At 33.4% G+C, this 18647-nt stretch overlaps 2 protein-coding genes and 1 pseudogene across 2 annotated transcripts; 2 read left to right on the forward strand and 1 right to left on the reverse strand.

Annotated features, from left to right (window-relative positions):
- Positions 1-3416: 3416 nt before the first annotated feature.
- On the forward strand, positions 3417-6642 carry LOC121765688 (annotated as a pseudogene).
- A 3888-nt stretch (positions 6643-10530) lies between these two features.
- On the reverse strand, positions 10531-12053 carry LOC121763224 (50S ribosomal protein L29, chloroplastic-like). Its single transcript, XM_042159178.1, has 2 exons — positions 11705-12053; positions 10531-10826 (listed from the first exon to the last, which is right to left on the reverse strand). Exons 1-2 carry the CDS (start codon positions 12035-12037, stop codon positions 10650-10652), a joined length of 510 nt encoding a protein of 169 aa, XP_042015112.1. The 5' UTR covers positions 12038-12053; the 3' UTR covers positions 10531-10649.
- Positions 12054-12263: 210 nt separating this feature from the next.
- LOC121763223 (RGG repeats nuclear RNA binding protein A-like) lies at positions 12264-14844 on the forward strand. Its single transcript, XM_042159177.1, has 7 exons — positions 12264-12450; positions 12871-13162; positions 13249-13314; positions 13389-13527; positions 13774-13929; positions 14087-14140; positions 14407-14844. The coding sequence occupies exons 1-7, from the start codon at positions 12264-12266 to the stop codon at positions 14587-14589; spliced, it is 1077 nt and encodes a 358-aa protein (XP_042015111.1). The 3' UTR covers positions 14590-14844.
- The last annotated feature ends 3803 nt before the right edge of the window (positions 14845-18647 follow it).

Here is an 18647-nt window from a genome sequence, read left to right on the forward strand (position 1 = left end):
AGAGTAGTAAGTAGTTGTATGTTCTAATCGTTGAAAAAAATCAACCCGTGAATTTATCATTATTCCGCGGACTAGGTCACACAAAATGAAAGCACATGTGAAAATATATGTTACGATTAGTATTATTCATTCTGAGTTATTTAATATAGTAAAATTCGAACGATAAATAATGAATGTATATAAGAGAGGATTACATAAAAAAAAGTTTCCATACATAGGAACAAAGAAATTAATTGATCTTTTGTAGTATACTATAATTTAAGACTATATAAATAGTTACATTATTGTAATATACATGTGCATTATCATTATCATAATCATGCATTATCACAATATTTATATAAATATTCCCCTTTTTGTCTTTATTTTATGTGTCTATCATGGCATAGCCACTCATAAGAACTATATGAATTTTATGAATTAAATAGCAGAGACAAAGATATGTTGAGGCCACTAGTCCATAATCTCACTACACTTCCAAAATTATTAGTACTTGATTCCTTATAATTGATTATATTTGGCCATACGTATATAATTTTAATACTACTAACTATATTTGAAAGGACGCTTTAAACAAACCTGATCTATAATACTTCAATTACAAGCCTAAAGGAGTACGTCACAGCCAATAATCTTTATTTAATTAACTTCTTTTTTGAAATTGACAGTCTTCCTTATTGATTCACCCACAACCAATTAAATGATAATTATGGATAGATAATGCATTCACCGTATAAAATTAAAGAATTTGTTATTCTTATTATTGTTTATATACATTAATACATGTGCGTGTGTGTGTAATCAATATATTCAAATCTTATAATTATAAGTCACAATTAAGTTTAGACAGAACAATACCAACATAAAAGTTGTGTGTGCATTATGTAACTTAATCGTTTTATTATGTTTGGTCAATAAATAAATATTGTAATAGTTCATTAATTATACTTGAGATATTATACATAATTTCAATTAGAATTAAATCGTGTACTAGTCATTATGTTAGCAATATCAACAACAATACACAAATTACAATTAAGATAAACAATTAACATATTAGTACTTAATATAATGAGTACCAAAATTGAATTTGTGACCACAAATTTTAGTCTATATTAATATTATATAATTGCCAATTAATTATCGTAACATTGTTGAAAGAAAACTATACAACTATACACAATATATTAATTGTTTTTATATATTTTTTTTGTCAATTATAGTGTAATGTTACTCAGAGAATTCTATTCCCATTGATTGTACTAACTAACAAAAACAAATTAGAAAAATGTGGAAAATAAAAGTAATGGGAAAAGGACAGAAGAAGAAAGAATAGTAAAAATGTAAACAAAGAAAAAGACGTGAGAAATCGCATGCTTCAAATAGAGATTGATTTATGACACATAACAAAAGATCTGTCACTGGTCGGAATTTCTTCGTCCATTGTTTCACGACAAAAGTCTTTCAACTATAATTATTCACGTATTTCTGGAAAAATCTACTCCAGATTATTGATGCATTTATGAATTATTTATAAATAGAGAAATGATAGGCTATATACACACTTTATAAATTATAAATAGAGAAATGATATATTACTACATTAAAAATTATTATTGGCATTTTAATGTTTAAAATCAAATTAAATATAGTATAATAAAACAAACTATGCTAAATTTAGATTTATGACATATCATTTCTCTTTATAAATAATAGTATTGGCTCATCGGTGACATGTAGCCACATTTGCATTTTTCTTTTCTTTTTCTCATATATCACGTGAATAATAACATTAATGTCACAAATTTCATAAATACAAAAGTGATATGGAGTATTATTTTTGAAGTGCTTAATAAATTGAGCTCCAATTTTCATGTAGCCATATTTGCATTTTTTTCCTCATATATCTCGTGAATAAGAACATTAAATTAAATTTACAAATACAAAATTAGTGATATAGTATTTATATAATTTTGGAATGTTTAATAAATTGAGCTTCAATTTTAATTTAATTTGAAATTTTAACAGTTATGAACGTAATTTGTACTATATTACCACCTAATGGAACTAAATTCCACATTCAAACCAAATCCATATAGGAGTCCAACTATAGATCACAAAGAAACAAAAAGAAATTAAAGTAATAATAAAAAAAGAAGAGATTTAATAATGTGATGACCTTTTTACTATTAATGGCCACAAAGAGTTAAAATAAAGAAGCTGTCATGTGTGGGACTCCAATCCCATGAAAGCTTGAAATTTAGTGACTAAAATGATTAGCCAAATATTAAAAACCATTTAAAACCCAGATTTGAATAAACAAGTAACAAATGGTTGTGTAATTTCTTTTTGTGGGGCTATTGATCACTTTTTGCTTTATGAAAAGCCAAGGTTTGAAAGTTTAAGTATTGGAATTAGGGAAAGGGGTGGACCATTCAAAGTTTCATTCTTTATGTGATTCCTTTCACATATAGGATTAGTCATTTTGAAACCCAAAACCTAATCACCAGTTAAATCGTTGATTGGTTCATAATTGGAAAAAGAAATAAACTTGAAAACCCTAAAAAATGGATCAAAAATGTTTGTTTTGAATCAAAACCACCTATTACCGATACCACTTACAGTTATCCTAATACATGTATTTTCTGAACCATCGTTTTGTCACCAAAATTGACGATTCTTGAACCGACATCCCTTACAATTTTTCAGTGTAAAATGAAAATGTCATTTTTAATAAGAAATCTCAAATGATTTATCGATTGTTTGTCACTAAAAAAAAGCTCATGTTTTTATCAACAAATTTACAAGTGGATTAAATCTGGTGGTATTAGTGGCAAATTTTCGGCCGACAATCAATTGGTAACGTTGCCGGTGAATTCACTAGCTAATTAGTCCCGATATCCACACTTTTTAATGTCAATTTAAAGATGTTAATTAAGAACTTTGCTCAAAATAAGAAATGATTAAAACTTTTGGGCTATTGATTGCACGAAAAACTTCCTTAACATTCCAGGTTCTTAGTAAATTCTTTAGAATAAAACAATGATAAGATAAATCCATGATACTAAAATTTATGATAAATTGAAAAATTAACAAAGTAGGACTCTTGAATCGATGTCCTTATTTGAGCTGTGGATTGTTTGTTGGTGATCGATTTGAGAACACGTCAAGGTTGCCCTTTGCTTGTCTATTGAATGTGGAAATGTAGATTGTTTTCATTAGACGAATGAGTTAAACAGTTGATGGTGGTGAAAAATGTGATTTTCGTATCCATTAATTGACCTTATAATTGCCTTGCCGCGAACAAATAGTTCACTTCTGGTTGAAATATTTGTGGTTAAATTTTGATTGAAGGTTTTAATTGTTTACTGTTTGGCCCAATTCTGGTTAGAGCTTAATGTTTCATTTTTTAGACAATGTACATATGTGTTGGTGAATACTGTCAAGGACTCAATGTAACATGTTTGAGGTGAAAAGCTAGATGACGAATAACAAACCATCTTATTTTACATGCAGAAATTTAGATTAATGCTTTATGCTTTGTTAGACTATATTTGTAGTTGATAGCAAATAGTTTTACTTATTTAGAAGACAGTTGTAGTTTAATTATTATTTTGTATTTGAAGGAATTAGTACTCTTTAAGTAATCAATTTTATAACATCGTCAGGAGTGAGATTTCTATTTTGGGTATTCACAACTTATTCTACTGGCTAAATTCTGCTCGTTGTTTTTGTAGGCTCTTTATTTTTTGTGTTCCGTTTCGTGAGCAGTTAATACAATATTATTCCAATAACAAAAATCCTGCTGATGCTGAAGAAAATCTTCTGACATGCTTAGCAGACTTGTTTTTGCAGGTATGTTTCTGGTTTTTTAAAATGTTGAAAATCAGTGCACTTAGTGAACCTATATATCACATCTTTGGACTTTATACTCAATCTATCACATCTATGATCTATCTATAGTTTCTCCATGTGTTTGGATTTATTTTAATGGCTATCAAACTTCGTATAGTTTTTATTATGATCTTGGATACAGAACTTAGAAAATATGAGGGAATGAAAGTCAGTTTGTAACTTGATCTGTTTAAATTAAACATATACTAATTTAAGTGTCCATGATGATTGTTATTTTGCATTTTTTGGGGACAAATGCTAGATTGGTGTACAATTCTTATGGTAATTGGGCATCCTAATTTTGATGCTTTGCATCAGATTCATTCACATGCTTCTAAAGTCTTTTGTTCAGCTTTGGAGAGACTTCCTCCAAAGCTGAACAAAAGACTTTGATTGAAGCAAATAAAATCTTTTGTTCAGCTTTGGAGAGACTTCCAGCAATAAAATGAATTTGATTGGAGCAAATTGTGTTTGATGCTTTTATAGAATCATAATTCCTCCGTCCCATAAAAATATGAGCACTTTTTATTTCCATATGTCCCATAAAAATATGGGCATTTCAATTTATGGAGTTGTCATCAACTCATTACTCATGTACATTAATTTATTTACAACTTATACCACTATGGCCTACCATTACAACTCATTAAACACTAAGTCCCACTATCCACTAACCCTACTTTAACTACTCTTTCATCACTTCTCTATTTTACCAACTGTGCATTAATTTCCGTGTCATTTCAATCGCCCATATTTATGGGATTGAGGGAGTATATTAAAGACAATCTCACAATTCTACATGATTGGTATTGGATGGGAAGTTTGACCATTCAATTGCAAGAGTCCCTAAGTTTGTCCCAAATTATGTGGTTGACACATGAGAAGTTGAGGATTCGTTGAAGGAATCCTAGTGTTGCAGAATAATTGCCTAAAGCGACAATTCTCAATTGAAAACTCATCAAATCTGTCATGATGGTTATCCATCAGATCATTATTTACATACTACTCCCTCCTCCTTGAAAATTTGTCATCTATTTTCATTTCCATCCGTCCTTAAAAATTTGTCACCTTTCACTTTTACCATTTTTAGTAGTGGACCCTACATTCTAATAACTCATTCACACTCATATTTTATTATAAAACTAATATATAAAAATAGGACTCATATGCCATCACTTTTTCAACCCACTTTCTATTACATTTCTTAAAACCCATGCCGAGTCAAATGGTGACGAATTATTAGGGACGGAGGGAGTATTAAGTTTGGCCACCAATTTGATATTATCATTTTCTAGGTTTGAATTCAATTCCTAATATGATTTTGCATTTCTGGTAACTGCTAATGCCGTATATTAAACTAGAATTTGAAAAACGGTCTTATGTTTTTTACTGGGTTCTATTACCTTTAATCATTAATACTTATCTTTAATCTGACTTATCCTGCAAAATCTGCAATTAAGATCAAAATTTCTGAATCGTAGGCCAATTTTCACTTGTTTGATAGGATTTGTGATTATAATTTCTAGAGTAGGCACTTTTGCAGAGAGAATTATAGACAGATATTTTAGGTTGAGTTTAAGTTATTCCATTTAATGAAGTGTATCATAAATTGAATCGACCGACATGCACAATAATCTTGATGCTGCATGCTTTGGACCAAGATGTATACATCACTAATCAGACAACTGTGCTTGATTTTGCATGCAGATGAGCTCACAAAAGAGAAAAACTGGTGTTCTTGCTCCAAATCGTTTTGTACAGCGACTGAAGAAACAAAATGAAAAATTTCGCAGTTATATGCACCAGGTATGGTAATAATTTTCCGTTGGAAGTATACAAAAACCATAGGAGCATATCACATCATAATGAGATAGTATTTGTTTATGCTTCAAATGAGTTTCCTACTTGGTTCACAAGCTTCTTAGTCAGATTATATCTGCTACTGCCATAATATATTATATATTATGTACAGGATGCCCATGAATTCTTGAACTATTTGCTAAATGAACTGGTTGACATACTGGAGAAAGAGACGCGAGCTCAAGAAATTTCTCTAAAAGTTGCCAATGGACCAACAACTATATCATCGAATGGTCTCATAAAGGAACCTGGGTGCACAAGAATTTTCAGGTGTTTGTTTTACCATTTACTCTCTAATCATATAACCTCTGGGTTGATAAAATATAGTACTATGTTTGAGCTTTCTTTGCACATTTATATATATTTTTTTGGTGAAGACTTATTTGATGTGCAGGTGTTATAGTGGCATTGCACTATGATTTCTTTGAGTCATTATATCCTTGCTTTTTGTTTAACAATGGAACATATATTATTGCAACATGCAGCCTACAAGAAGCTCAAACGAGAATGAAGATCAAAAGGCCACCTCAAATATTGGTGATACATTTGAAAAGATTCAAGTGCATCGAACAGCTGGGGCGGTACAAGAAGTTGTCTTCCCACTTGAGCTGAAGCTCAACAATACAGTCGAGGATGCAGATGCTGAGTACTCTTTATTCGCTGTAGTTGTCCATGTAGGAAGTGTGCCCAACCATGGACACTATGTCAGCCTTGTGAAAACTCATAACCATTGGTTATTCTTTGATGACGAAAATGTAGAGATGATAGACGAACCTGCATTGCAGACGTTTTCCGGATCAGCACAAGAGTATTCTAGTAATACAGACAGATCATGGATACATCTTATTTTACGAAAGACTTGACGCTGCCAGAAGCAACACAAGCTGAGAGCAGGAGTTTCCAATTTTTTGCAGGAGTCAGATTTTACCTTTTTTTTCTCATTGCATTCAAGTTTCTTATTTTTTCATTTTCTTTCTTGATCATTATCATTCCCTTGCTGCAATTTGATGGAAAATTTTACTAATGCTAGTAGATTGAGATGCAATGTGGCGAAATATATATATTTAGGTTATCTCGTTGTATAGGGGAAGATTTAATGTAAATGGTTATAAAATGTGCCTTTTGGATTTTGTTAGCATGTATTGTTGCACATCTAAGCTACGGGGTATGTAATTTTATCTACTTTGGAGCTGTTGTTTTTGCCAAAATTTTCATGATTAGGATTAGGGATGGTGCTTTTTATTGTTGTTCAAATATATCTTTAGAATCAATTCAATATCAAATTTAAATACTAGTGTGGTAGTTATGTTTCTAATTGGTATGTTTGGTATAAAATATAGGATATGATACTAAATTTTATTTAGACTAAAATAACCTCAATAATATATATATGCACAAATTGAGAATCAGAAAGATGGGGACAACTTTGTAATTTTGCTCCACTATCAAAATTGTGGTTTAATAATTGAGGTGAAACACTGACTTTAAGCCGGCTTCCTTGGCCATAAAAGTGACACCGCCTATTTACTAAGGTTAATATAAGTACGAAACACGCAACTAAAGCTAAAAAAGAGCTAATAACTTGTCGTAATATAGCTACTAAACGCCTTCTAATTATAAAATATAATTTCCTATTATCACTACAACAAAGGAAACAACACTCAGTGAGTGGTAAAGCTCGGTTGATATTAAAAGTTCACATATTATCAACTTATTATTGTCATTTTAAATCAATATAAACAACTTTAATAAATGTACTCTTTATATCCCACTGATCTTTTTTTTTCGCACTTGTTCTGGAAAGATAACAATAAATAGTTAAAGAAGAGAGAAATTAAAGTAAGAGAATAATGTAGAAGAGACTTATATCTGAAAAAATGAAATAATTAGTTATAAAGAAAACACCATCCCTACTAAAATGAATATAAAAACACTCCATCCATAAATTAACACGCATGGTGAAGGGTGGGTGGCAAGTGACAAAATTGTAATCGCAAATTTTCCAAATTTAAGCAAAATTAATTCATTGAAAATTGGTTTCCAAAGAAAAGTGAGTACGTTGATGCGAGGATAATATGCACGGTTATAATCTATTTATTGCTATCACACTAGAAGAAAATAGTTCCACAACCCGTGTATAATTGTCAGCTTTCGTGTATAAATTATTGTTAGCATGAATGCCATTATAACAATTTAAATATTATGCCATAACTTTTGTTTCGATTTTTAATGCATAAAGTTTATTTTTGATTTTTCTCATCTGAATTATGAATTAAATGTACATATATTATTCTATCAAATGTTGTGTATATCAATATGTATAAAGTATAAATCGTGATCGTTTTTCCATGCTTGAAAATCAATGTCATTTTAGAATTCTTTAATTATAGTACTCCCTCTATTCCCTATTAATTGTCTACTTTGGTTTTAGCACGAATTTTAAGAAATGTGAAGGAAAATAGATTAAAAAGTTAGTGAAATATGAGTCTCACTTTTATTTATTGGTTTTATAGTAAAATGCGAGTGGAATAAATTAGTGGAATGTGAGGTTTATTAACCATTTAGAGCATCTCCAATGGCGGCGTCGGCACCGGCACGCTGATTTTTCGCGGACGCCGGTGCTGACGCCGAACCATTGCAGCCGGCGTCGGCGAAATCGGCGTGCCCACACCGATTCTTGGGCTGACGCCGATCTGCACGACGCCATTGTAGGCCCTGGATCGGCGTCATACCGGCGTCAGATTTTTAATTTTTAATTTTTTGAAACACTATACATACGCGCTTTGGACGTCATTTTCATTCACACCACTTGTTTTAACGAGTACTCTCTCTATCTTAATTTATGTACAAGATCAACAACGAGAAATGAGTAATGCCGGTGGTAGTGGTGGTGGCCGTGGTGGGGATGCTGATGAGTACGAGCGTATGATGAACGAAGAGCTAGATACCTATACGAGCCGTGAGGTTGATCGATGGCTGCAGAGTTATATGCAGCCGGCGGTACCTCACGATGAAGAAGCCCTCCTCCAAGCACATGCCGACACGCGTCAAACGGATGCTCATATTCGACTCCAAAAGGATTTAATTGAAGAGTTGTGGGCGCGGAGGATTGCAAGGCGTTAGTTTTTATTTAAAATTATGTAATTTTTTTAAATGTACTTTTTAATTTAAATGAAAATAGTATATTTTCGCGTATATGCGTCGTATATTTAATTCCGTATTTTGTGTGATTGTTAATTGTTTGTTTTTCATAATTGAGTGATGTGGCTGGGCTATTGCATGTCCAGTTGCTTGTCCAGTTGCATGTCCAGATGATGTGGCAGGAGAATTTTAGTGCTGATGATGTGGCAGTGGCAGTGCTATGGGAGGGCTATTGCATGTCCAGAATCACTGGAGATGCTCTTATGGTAAAAGTGAAAGTGAACAATTAATGAGAGACAGAAGAAAATAACAAAAGTGGACAATTAATGGGGGACGGATGAGATATTAATTATATGAGGAATGCATTATGAAGTTATTTATTAAAATAAACTAAATTCTCATCTCAATTATGAGTTCAATAAACATATAAAATTCTATGAATAAAATATAAATAATTTAATTCAAGTTGTGGTAATATTTATTAAAAATATAATGTGCATTGAATTTTTTCAAACTTACTACATTTATATATATTTTTTGTGCATGTATGTAGACTATTAATACTACTATTATTATGCAATAAAATTATTATTATCTATATTTATGCACATTTATATATTTTGATACTATATTTATGCATAAGAGTGAATTACATTTTTAGGCTCTATACTTTCAGCGACGAACATTTGCGGTCCCTATACTTGCAAAATATCATTTGCGGTTCCCAAACTTTACCACTTGCTCGTTTCAGAATTTAAATAAATTTAAATAAAATAATCTATTTACTCAAAGTTTATCAGAATTTGTATAGTGCCACTATTTTTAAACTTGTAGCTATATACTATATATTAACCGAGCAATGCACCATTGCCACTTTGATATACCGAGCATTGCCACCATTGACTAAAATAAAATCATAGATTCACATCTTATAGTAATAAAAATTATTAACAATTTAATTTTCAGCACTTTGATCATAAAAATCTATAATGAATTTATCACTTTGTTGAATAAATATAGTGTTGTTGAATAATGTTCAGCACTTTGAACATAAAAAGAAGATAAAAACTATATTTAATTGCTTATATTTTTAAAAGTCAAAATAAATACATAATTTATTAATCTAAAAACAAATCGGGTAATTCGGGTATACCCGATCGGGTATCGGGTACCCGATAATCCAAAAATCTCACACCCGATCCGAAACCCGAAAAATCGGGTTTCGGGTATCCAATTACCCAATTTTTCGGATTTGGATATCGGGTATCCAATATCCATTTTGACAGGCCTAGCAGTAAGAGTGATTCAAATTTTAAATAAGGGACCTGTAGATTCAGATATGCATTCATTGAACAAGACCATTTTTAAGTCTAGAGACTTAGTAGAGCAATCATAAGTCTTCATGTTCAATATTTGGACAGGTTGGCCTGAAAAATCAGACCTAGCCAAGCCCCGTTGGCATTTTTTATGTTAACCAAACATTTTTAGTCTAGTCCAACCCAACCTTTTCACAACTCTAGACCATTTGAATCAGTACTGATTCACTTCATTTCAAAATCAGTACTGATTCACTTCATTTCAATAACAAAAAACTCTAGCATTATGTGATTCTTCAGCTTCCCAATCTGTTTCAGATTCTGCCCCAAATCAAATATTTTAGATTAAGGAAAGTGAAAGTAGCTAAAGGTACAATACACTATATTACTTAAGCATATATCTAGAAAGAATCAAATGAAAAGGTAGCATAGTAAAACTCATGCTGATGACTCCTTAGCTTCTTCTGCTGCCTCCTCTTCTTGTAATTTCTTCAGAGATGGAGGTGGCCTAGGAATGATGCTTTGCCTCCATTTCTTGTCGAGCTTTCTTGACAGCCTCTTGTTGATTCCTTCCTCCAACTCCCTCTCCCTCTTGACCGTGAGCATTCGAGCTATCTGTTTTTAACACCATAAGAATAGAGATGAGCCTAATAATGAGACGGATAAGTCATAGAGATGTAGCTGTCCGAGAGCAGGTGAGGGTTTAAAATATAGAACAAGAAAGCATTTTTGGGAAAATATCAAATTCCTATGCAAGTCATCATTCATCTTTATCCCTCTCCTTCAAGAAGTAATGATCACGAATATACTAAGCAATAATACTAGCAACACCTTCTCGAGCTACAGTCACTTTACAGGAGCAAAAGCACAGTTGTAGGCTGCATCTCATAGTGGCAAAGTCTACACGCATTCTACGCTATATCCTAGTTGGGTGCGGTATATAAAGGGGAAAAGGTCAATAAACCTACAAAAGCATGATAAGTTTCTTGTATCTGGCACAATAATCACACCATTGTTTTACTATGTTACCATCCAACAAACGACGAGTGGAATACACATTAGAAACATCGATACATTTTCATGTGCACAAAACATCTTGTACAAGGGAAATGCTTCAAGAAGCACCAAACAATTAGTAAGGAACACAAATCCTCCATCAAAGAGCAAGGGAGCTTCAATGGCAATCATATAACTAACACCACCTAAATCACATCTCTTTAACCTAGCAACATCATACATTCAACCACCACATTAAGCCTATGCACTAATCTTTCTGCAGCATTTCAGTTTTCAGGAAAATTATATAGAAGCATTATAGTTATTGAAGATTAAGCATTAGCATAGGATACTAACCCTAAATTCACGATCCATTTCACACTCCCCAATTATGTGAAACTCAAAATTGACAATAAAATACCCTCAATCAAAATTGACACAATCCAAAAGGCAAGAAAACAAATGAAACACAAAATTTCTTAGTATATTTTTTTTACCCTTTTCCGCATTAGGCGAAACTCGCTAGACTTGAACTCATTCCTTGCCGATCGCTGGAGGCGGAGCATGAAAAGCTCGCCTTTAAGGTCGACAATCTCTTCATTGATCTGTTCGGTAGACTTCTCCCTGATCTCCTTCAGCTCTTCCTCTTTCTTCGCCATCACCACCACCGACGAATAGGATGGAGAAGCGGCGCCGCTCCACGACACGACGGTGCGGTGAGTAGGGCATAGGTGTGCGATACGAACACCGTGGAATGTAGATGAGGAGAGCGGTTTCGCGAGGTACGATTTGGCCGGGAAAATCAAGCTCGAAATTGAGAGAGTCGTCATGTTCTCTGATGCTGCTGCTGCTGCTGCTGAAGATAAGGCAACACTATCTGCTACGGCTTTTTAAAGAGCGAATTAGTTTTTCTTCTGGTCCCTCGGCTTTCTGTTACTTCACGTTGTGCCCCAAATATTTTAAATACTGCAGTGACTATACACAATGATCCAACGGAGTCAATAGGGGCTTTTACAATTTGAAGGCTAGAGCTTTGCTATCTGCTGCGGGGAAGAAATGGCGACGGCCAATCCTTTCGACTTGTTGGGGGATGATGATGATGAGGACCCATCACTGCTCGTAGCTGCTCAGCAGCAAAAAATTGACCCGAAGAAAGCCGGAGCTCCGGCTAAGGCGGCTGCGGTAAAGCAGCCGCCGCCGCAGGCGAAGCTTCCTACTAAGCCTCTCCCGCCGGCTCAGGCTGGTGAGAGCTCTCTCTTTAGTATTATTGCCAATTTATTTAGTGAATTGGGATAAATAGCTTTTTAGTGTTGTTTAATTTGGAAATATGAGTTCAGAATTACTATTTCAATTATGTTTTTGTATCAAAGTTTCAGTCTTTCATTGAAATTGGTGGCTTTGAATTAGAATTGGTATTTGTCTGCTCCAGAACTTTGAATTCGAGTTGTAGTGTTGGAAACCTAGGAATCTGTTAAGATTTGAATCCCTCATGATTTGGTTGTAGCTGTAATAGTTTAAAAAAATCTTGGTTTTACGGATGATTTGTTACCATTTGTAATTTTATGTATTTCAAAATTTTGTTATCAATTTGCTCTGATTCTTAACCACATTGTACTATCCATGTATTCACTTCACCCACTTTTTACTTTGTACCTTTGAGTAGTGAGAGAGGCTGAATCTGCAAGAGGTGGTCGTGGTGGAGCACGTGGTCGTGGACGTGGGTCGTACAGAGACTCCCCCCAGAACAACAATTCGTATGGAAACAGGGAGGTCCCTGCTGGCCGAGTTGCGTCTGATGATGCTGATGCTGAAAAGTCTTATGAAAGTCGTGGTGGTTATGGTGGACCTCGTGGGTCTTTCCGAGGTGGCCGCAGAGGTGGTTTCAGCAACGGAGATGGAGGAGAAGGCGATCGCCCTCGCAGACCGTTGGATCGCCGTAGCGGAACTGGCTATGGGTACATTACTTTCTCTGCTGGCTTATTATCTATTTGGCATGTTTGTTTTGGATAATTACTGCTTGCTGAGTTAAAGTTCTGTCCAGATATGAGCCAAAGAGGGAAGGAGCTGGCCGTGGAAACTGGGGAACTCAGACTGATGAACTGGCCAAGTGAGTATTTCCCTGCTGCATTCTACGATTGTACTTAACTAATGCGGTCGTCATATTGTATTATGTTTGTGTAGCGTGGCTGAGGGTGTTGTTACTGAAGGTGAGAAAGTTGTGGATGTTGAGAAGCCCTCTGGTGAGGATGCTCCTGCTGCAGCTGATGGAGAAAAGGAGGCTTCCCGAAACGAAGTTGAAGAGAAGGAAGCTGAGGATAAGGTAAAGGGAGCGATAATTTTTTACTTTGCTTCATAGTAATTGAATTGAATTCTTATGGTTACCTCAATTTTTGTCATTTTCACATATCCATTGATCTGGTTCCGATATGCTTTTTGAATGGCACCTATTGTATGTAATTGCTTAACCAAGACATGTTTTAACACTCATTAATTGTATTCTGACATCTCTGTTGATTTCATTTGAAGCTTACTTTGATTTGATATAGAGCTTTCATCTATAAAATAGGAAATGACACTGGATGAATATGAGAAGATTCTTGAGGAGAAAAGAAAGGCTCTGCAGGCCCTTAAAACTGACAGCAGGAAGGTTGATGTTAAAGAGTTTGAATCCATGCAACAACTTTCAAACAAGAAAGCTGCTGACGATGTTTTCATCAAACTGGTAATTGACTTGCACTTCTGAGAGAGTGAAGCTATACTTTCTACTCTTTTCAAGTTTATTTCTTTTTCTGATTTAAGCTTCAAGATATGAGTTAGTTTTATGTATCAAATAGTTTGTGCTGATTTGTAACTCTATTTCAAACGATTCACTTCCACAGGGTTCTGAGAAGGACAAAAAGGAGTTAGCTGAGAAAGAAGAGAGAGCTAAAAAGGTTTGTTTCTTATATAAAACAACTGTTCATCGATACAAAATCTTCTACTGGATGGACTATGCAAGTTTATTTTCTTGCTTCTACAGTTCTACTGCAGTTATATTATGGTTCTACCTGCATTGAATTATGGTGGCCAATTCAAAATCTGCTGTTTTTTGTAACCAACTAAAAATAATAAGGGATATTCATGATATGAGAGGCTCATGTTTGATGGAGACACTAATATACAGTAGTAAATTGCTCTGATAAGTGATTTTTTTTTCCAGTCTGTGAGTATCAATGAGTTCCTGAAGCCTGCTGACGGTGAGAAGTACTACAATCCCGGTCGTGGCCGGGGCCGTGGACGTGGTGGTCCTAGAGGTGGTTATGGCGGAGGCAGTGAGACGAGCACTGTGAGGGCACCCGCCATCGAAGATCCAGGGCAGTTCCCCACCTTAGGCGGCAAATGAGTCGGTTTTCTTGCGAGACAATATGGTACCAGGTTGAGCAGGAGTATAAGTGGAATAATGGTATGTGTATTGAAAAAGTAGTACTAAGAAATTTCAAGTTTAAAGATGTATATCTATGCCGTCTACTGTGATGTTCATGTAGTTGTGTTTCTCTAATCCCCTTGCTGTGTTTTTCCATAGTTATCTTTTACCTTTCTCAGGATATTTGTGTTACTCAGATTTGTTTCTGAATATGACAGAATTTACTTCAGTTTATATCATTTCTCTGGTTTGATGGATAGATCATGTGTATGTGTTCTATTCAATTTAGAACTTGAGTCATTTGTTTAGATTTTTAACATGTTTTCCATACTTTTTTTTTCACGTTATTTTTTAGTAATGGCTGTTATTTTCAACATGTTATACTGAAATTACATTTTCAAGCATGACGCGAGTGATTTAGTTTAGCGTCTATTTTTTTTTTTAAAAAAAAATTAGGGTATTTTGGGCTTGGGCTTAATTGAAAGCTTTGAGATTGATTTAAGTTGTAGCCGAATTAACTTGATTTTTTTTATTGTTCAATGGGGTAGAATATGGGTTGAGTTATTAAGTTTCAGGCCATATTTTATTGCATTCACTTTGATTATTTCTGATATTTAATTATGAAATTGTTAACTTGTACTCCCTCCGTCCCCATAGAGTATAATTTAGAGTAACAAGTTCCACCTTAAGATACATATTTAATTATGAAATTGTTAACTTGTACTCCCTCGTCCCCGTAGAGTATAATTTAGAGTAACAAGTTCCACCTTAAGATTTACTCTCTCCGTCCTAATCGGAAGTCCCATTTCTGGGCAGGCATAGATTTTGAAGAAGTTATTTAATTTTGTAATTGAGTAATAGACATGTACTACTTAGGGCTGGCAAAATATACCGTAATAGCGAAATACCGCACTTATCGTACCGAAAAAATACTGAAAATATCGAGTTTGCGGTATACCGCAAGTTGAGGTACGGTATGATACCGTACCGATATCTATCGGTACGATAAAGGTATAGATTTTCCTATACCGTGGTATACCGCAATATACCGCATTTACGATATTTGCCAAAAAATTGATATATAGGTTGTATTTAAAATTTATATAAAAAATAGTTAATATGTTAAAATCTCTAACCATACTTTCATATTTTAGTTCAACCGCCCCCAACTCCAAACATACATATGCAAAGATGCAAATCAAGTCCACTGTATAGATTTGATTATGGTGTAGTTTTAATCATTTGGAAATTATTTAAATAAGTGAAATTTTATTTTAAATATTTGGCTATAATAGAATTTTTTTGGTATGAAACACAAGTATTACGGTATGGCATACCTTATTTTGGTATACCGTACTCGATATGCCATACCTTATTTCGGTATAATGTAAAAGTACGGTATACCGCAATACGGTATGGTATACCGCATAGACGGTATGGTAACGGTATCGAAAATAATCATACCGAATTTTGCGGTATACCGCAATGAGGTATACCGAAAAATTCAGTAAGGTATAGGTATGATATTTTCTCATACCGCAATTTGCGGTACGGTATGCGGTATGACATTTTGAGTGCGGTATACCGTACCGTGCCACCCATGGTACTACTTTTATAAATTGATTTTATGATAAAATATTTAATTTTGTAATTGAGTGGTAGAAAGAGTACATTTATAAATTGATTTTATGATAAAATATTTAATTTTGTAATTGAGTGATAGAAAGAGGTAGTAGAATACATATTAATTGATTTTATGATAAAATATGAGTGAAGTGGGTTAGTGAAATGTTAGAGCATCTCCAATGGAGAAATGTATATTGAGAAGATATATTTCTCATTTACCTTCTCAAAAAGGTTATTATACCTCTTTGAAAAGTAATGGATTCCAAGGAAAAAAAGGTAAATTAAAAAGGTAAACAAAATAACTAACATTTTACCTTTTCTATCAAGAAGAGGTCTTCTCAAAATGAAAGAAGGTATAATACCTCATCAAATACCCTTTCCTTTGGAGCATGAAATTTTATGAAGAAGAGGTAAATATGGTAGTTATTTCTCTTTACCTCTCCGTTTACCCTCTCCCTTGGAGATGCTCTAAGTTTCATTCATAAAATATAGTAAAAGTGAAATGAGACTTCTAATAGGACTGGATGAAAATGTTAAAATAAGAATATTGATGGAGTCCAGAGGGAGTATCTGCGAAATATTTTGGGAATGAACATGTGAAAATATTTTATATAATACTTCCTCAGTTTCTTAAATATTGTCCACTTTGACCGGGTACGGGTTTTAAGAAATATAATGAAAAGTGAATTGAAAAAGTTAGTAGAGAGTGAGTCCTACTTTTATATATTAACTTTATAATAAAATGTGATTGAAAATGAGTTAGTGGAATAGAAAATTGTAAAATGTGAAATGTGACAAATTTTATGGAACGGACGTAAATGAAAAAATATGACAAAATTTAAAGGACTTAGGTATTATAGTTTCTATGGTAACTTAAACCCTTCTATCGACTGAATGAAACATATCGTATTTATCATCATACTATTATTATTATTATGAATTTATAGGACAGGATGCCTCGAAAATTAGTGTTATCGTTGATAGAGAATGCATATAGTTAGGGATGTCAATTTAGCCCGCAACCCGTGGGCTGATCCGAATAGCCCGCCAAATTTATAGGGTTAGGGTTGAAAATTTTCAGCCCGATAAAATTACAGCCCGATTAGCCCGCACCCGATTAACCCGCAACCCGTTAGGGCCAGACCCGAAAACCCGATGAGCTGGCCCGGAAACCCGATAAAATTTATATTGTTCTATTTGTTTGACTCTAATTCGACACTTCATTGATTATTTTATAATACAGATTACTGAAAAAATAACTTTCCATTTTATATATTAAATATATAAATTATATATTAAGTTTTTATTAATATAATAATAGATAAATGAATTAGAAACTTCAAATTCACTAAAAAAATATATTTAAATTTCTAAACATGCTTTAAAATTTCTTGATGTTTATGTTTTATGTTGCATAAATTTCAAATATTAGAATTTGATCATGTTAATATTTGAGTTTACGCATATATCTCAAATTTATTATAATTAAATATTTTACATTTTATTAATATAACTAATTTTTACCATTATTTATTGGATTGATCGCATGTTAATTTTATCGGTAGCAACCCGATTAACCCGATGGGCTAGCCCGAAACCCGAGCTTTTAGGGTTAGGGCTGAACTTTTATAACCCGAAAAAATAACAACCCGATTAGCCCGCACCCGATTGACCCGCAACCCGAGTAGGGTTGGCCCGAAACCCGGTGGGCTGGCCCGATTGACATCCCTACATGTAGTGCACAAGAAAAAGTTTAGTCATAGGATGACTCATCTGGCCCCCTGATTTTAGCACCAAGAGTAGTAACAACCACGTCACCCCACCAAGTGTTTCCACGTTTTTAATTTTATAATTTTCATGAAAAAGAAAATTTATTTATTTATTTTTTCTATATTTAAATAATACTCCTTCCGTCCCACTTTAGGCGTCCCATTTGAGTTCAACATGGTTTTAAGAAATATAAGGGAAAATGGTGAAAAAATAGTGGAATGTGGGTCCTACTTTTATATATTAGTTTTGTAATAAAATATGAATGGTAAAAAGTTAGTGGACTGTGAGGCTATTACCATTTATGGATATTCAAACCGGGACTCCTAAAGTGGGACACCCGAAATTAGTAAACCGGGAATCCTAAGTAGGACGGGGGAGTATAATGATAAATCGAGTTTCAATTTTTGTGAAAATTGTAGAACTATACTAGTACAAAATAAAATAAACTATGCCTAAACATGCATTAAACAAGAGTACTGCTTACACAATATATTAGCATGCCGGTTTTCTTTTTAACATTAGTTAAAATGAATTTTATATTATTATTTATTTATTACAATAATGATTTTAGTATATTTTTTAATAATAATTTATTAAAATTTGTAAATATACGAAAAATTGCTTCAAAATTAATTTTGTAT

Source organism: Salvia splendens, chromosome 14 (assembly GCF_004379255.2).
Source record: "Salvia splendens isolate huo1 chromosome 14, SspV2, whole genome shotgun sequence".
NCBI lineage: Eukaryota > Viridiplantae > Streptophyta > Magnoliopsida > Lamiales > Lamiaceae > Salvia > Salvia splendens.

Bases quoted from the DNA above. Each gene is read 5' to 3' on its own strand.
- LOC121763223 (XM_042159177.1), top strand. From the start codon at position 12,264: ATGGCGACGGCCAATCCTTTCGACTTGTTGGGGGATGATGATGATGAG. The intron at 13,528-13,773 runs GTAAAGGGAGCG...TCTATAAAATAG, and splicing joins AGAAGGAAGCTGAGGATAAG to GAAATGACACTGGATGAATA. The intron at 14,141-14,406 runs GTTTGTTTCTTA...TTTTTTTTCCAG, and splicing joins AAGAAGAGAGAGCTAAAAAG to TCTGTGAGTATCAATGAGTT.
- LOC121763224 (XM_042159178.1), bottom strand. From the start codon at position 12,037: ATGACGACTCTCTCAATTTCGAGCTTGATTTTCCCGGCCAAATCGTAC. The intron at 10,827-11,704 runs GTAAAAAAAATA...TGTTAAAAACAG, and splicing joins TTCGCCTAATGCGGAAAAGG to ATAGCTCGAATGCTCACGGT.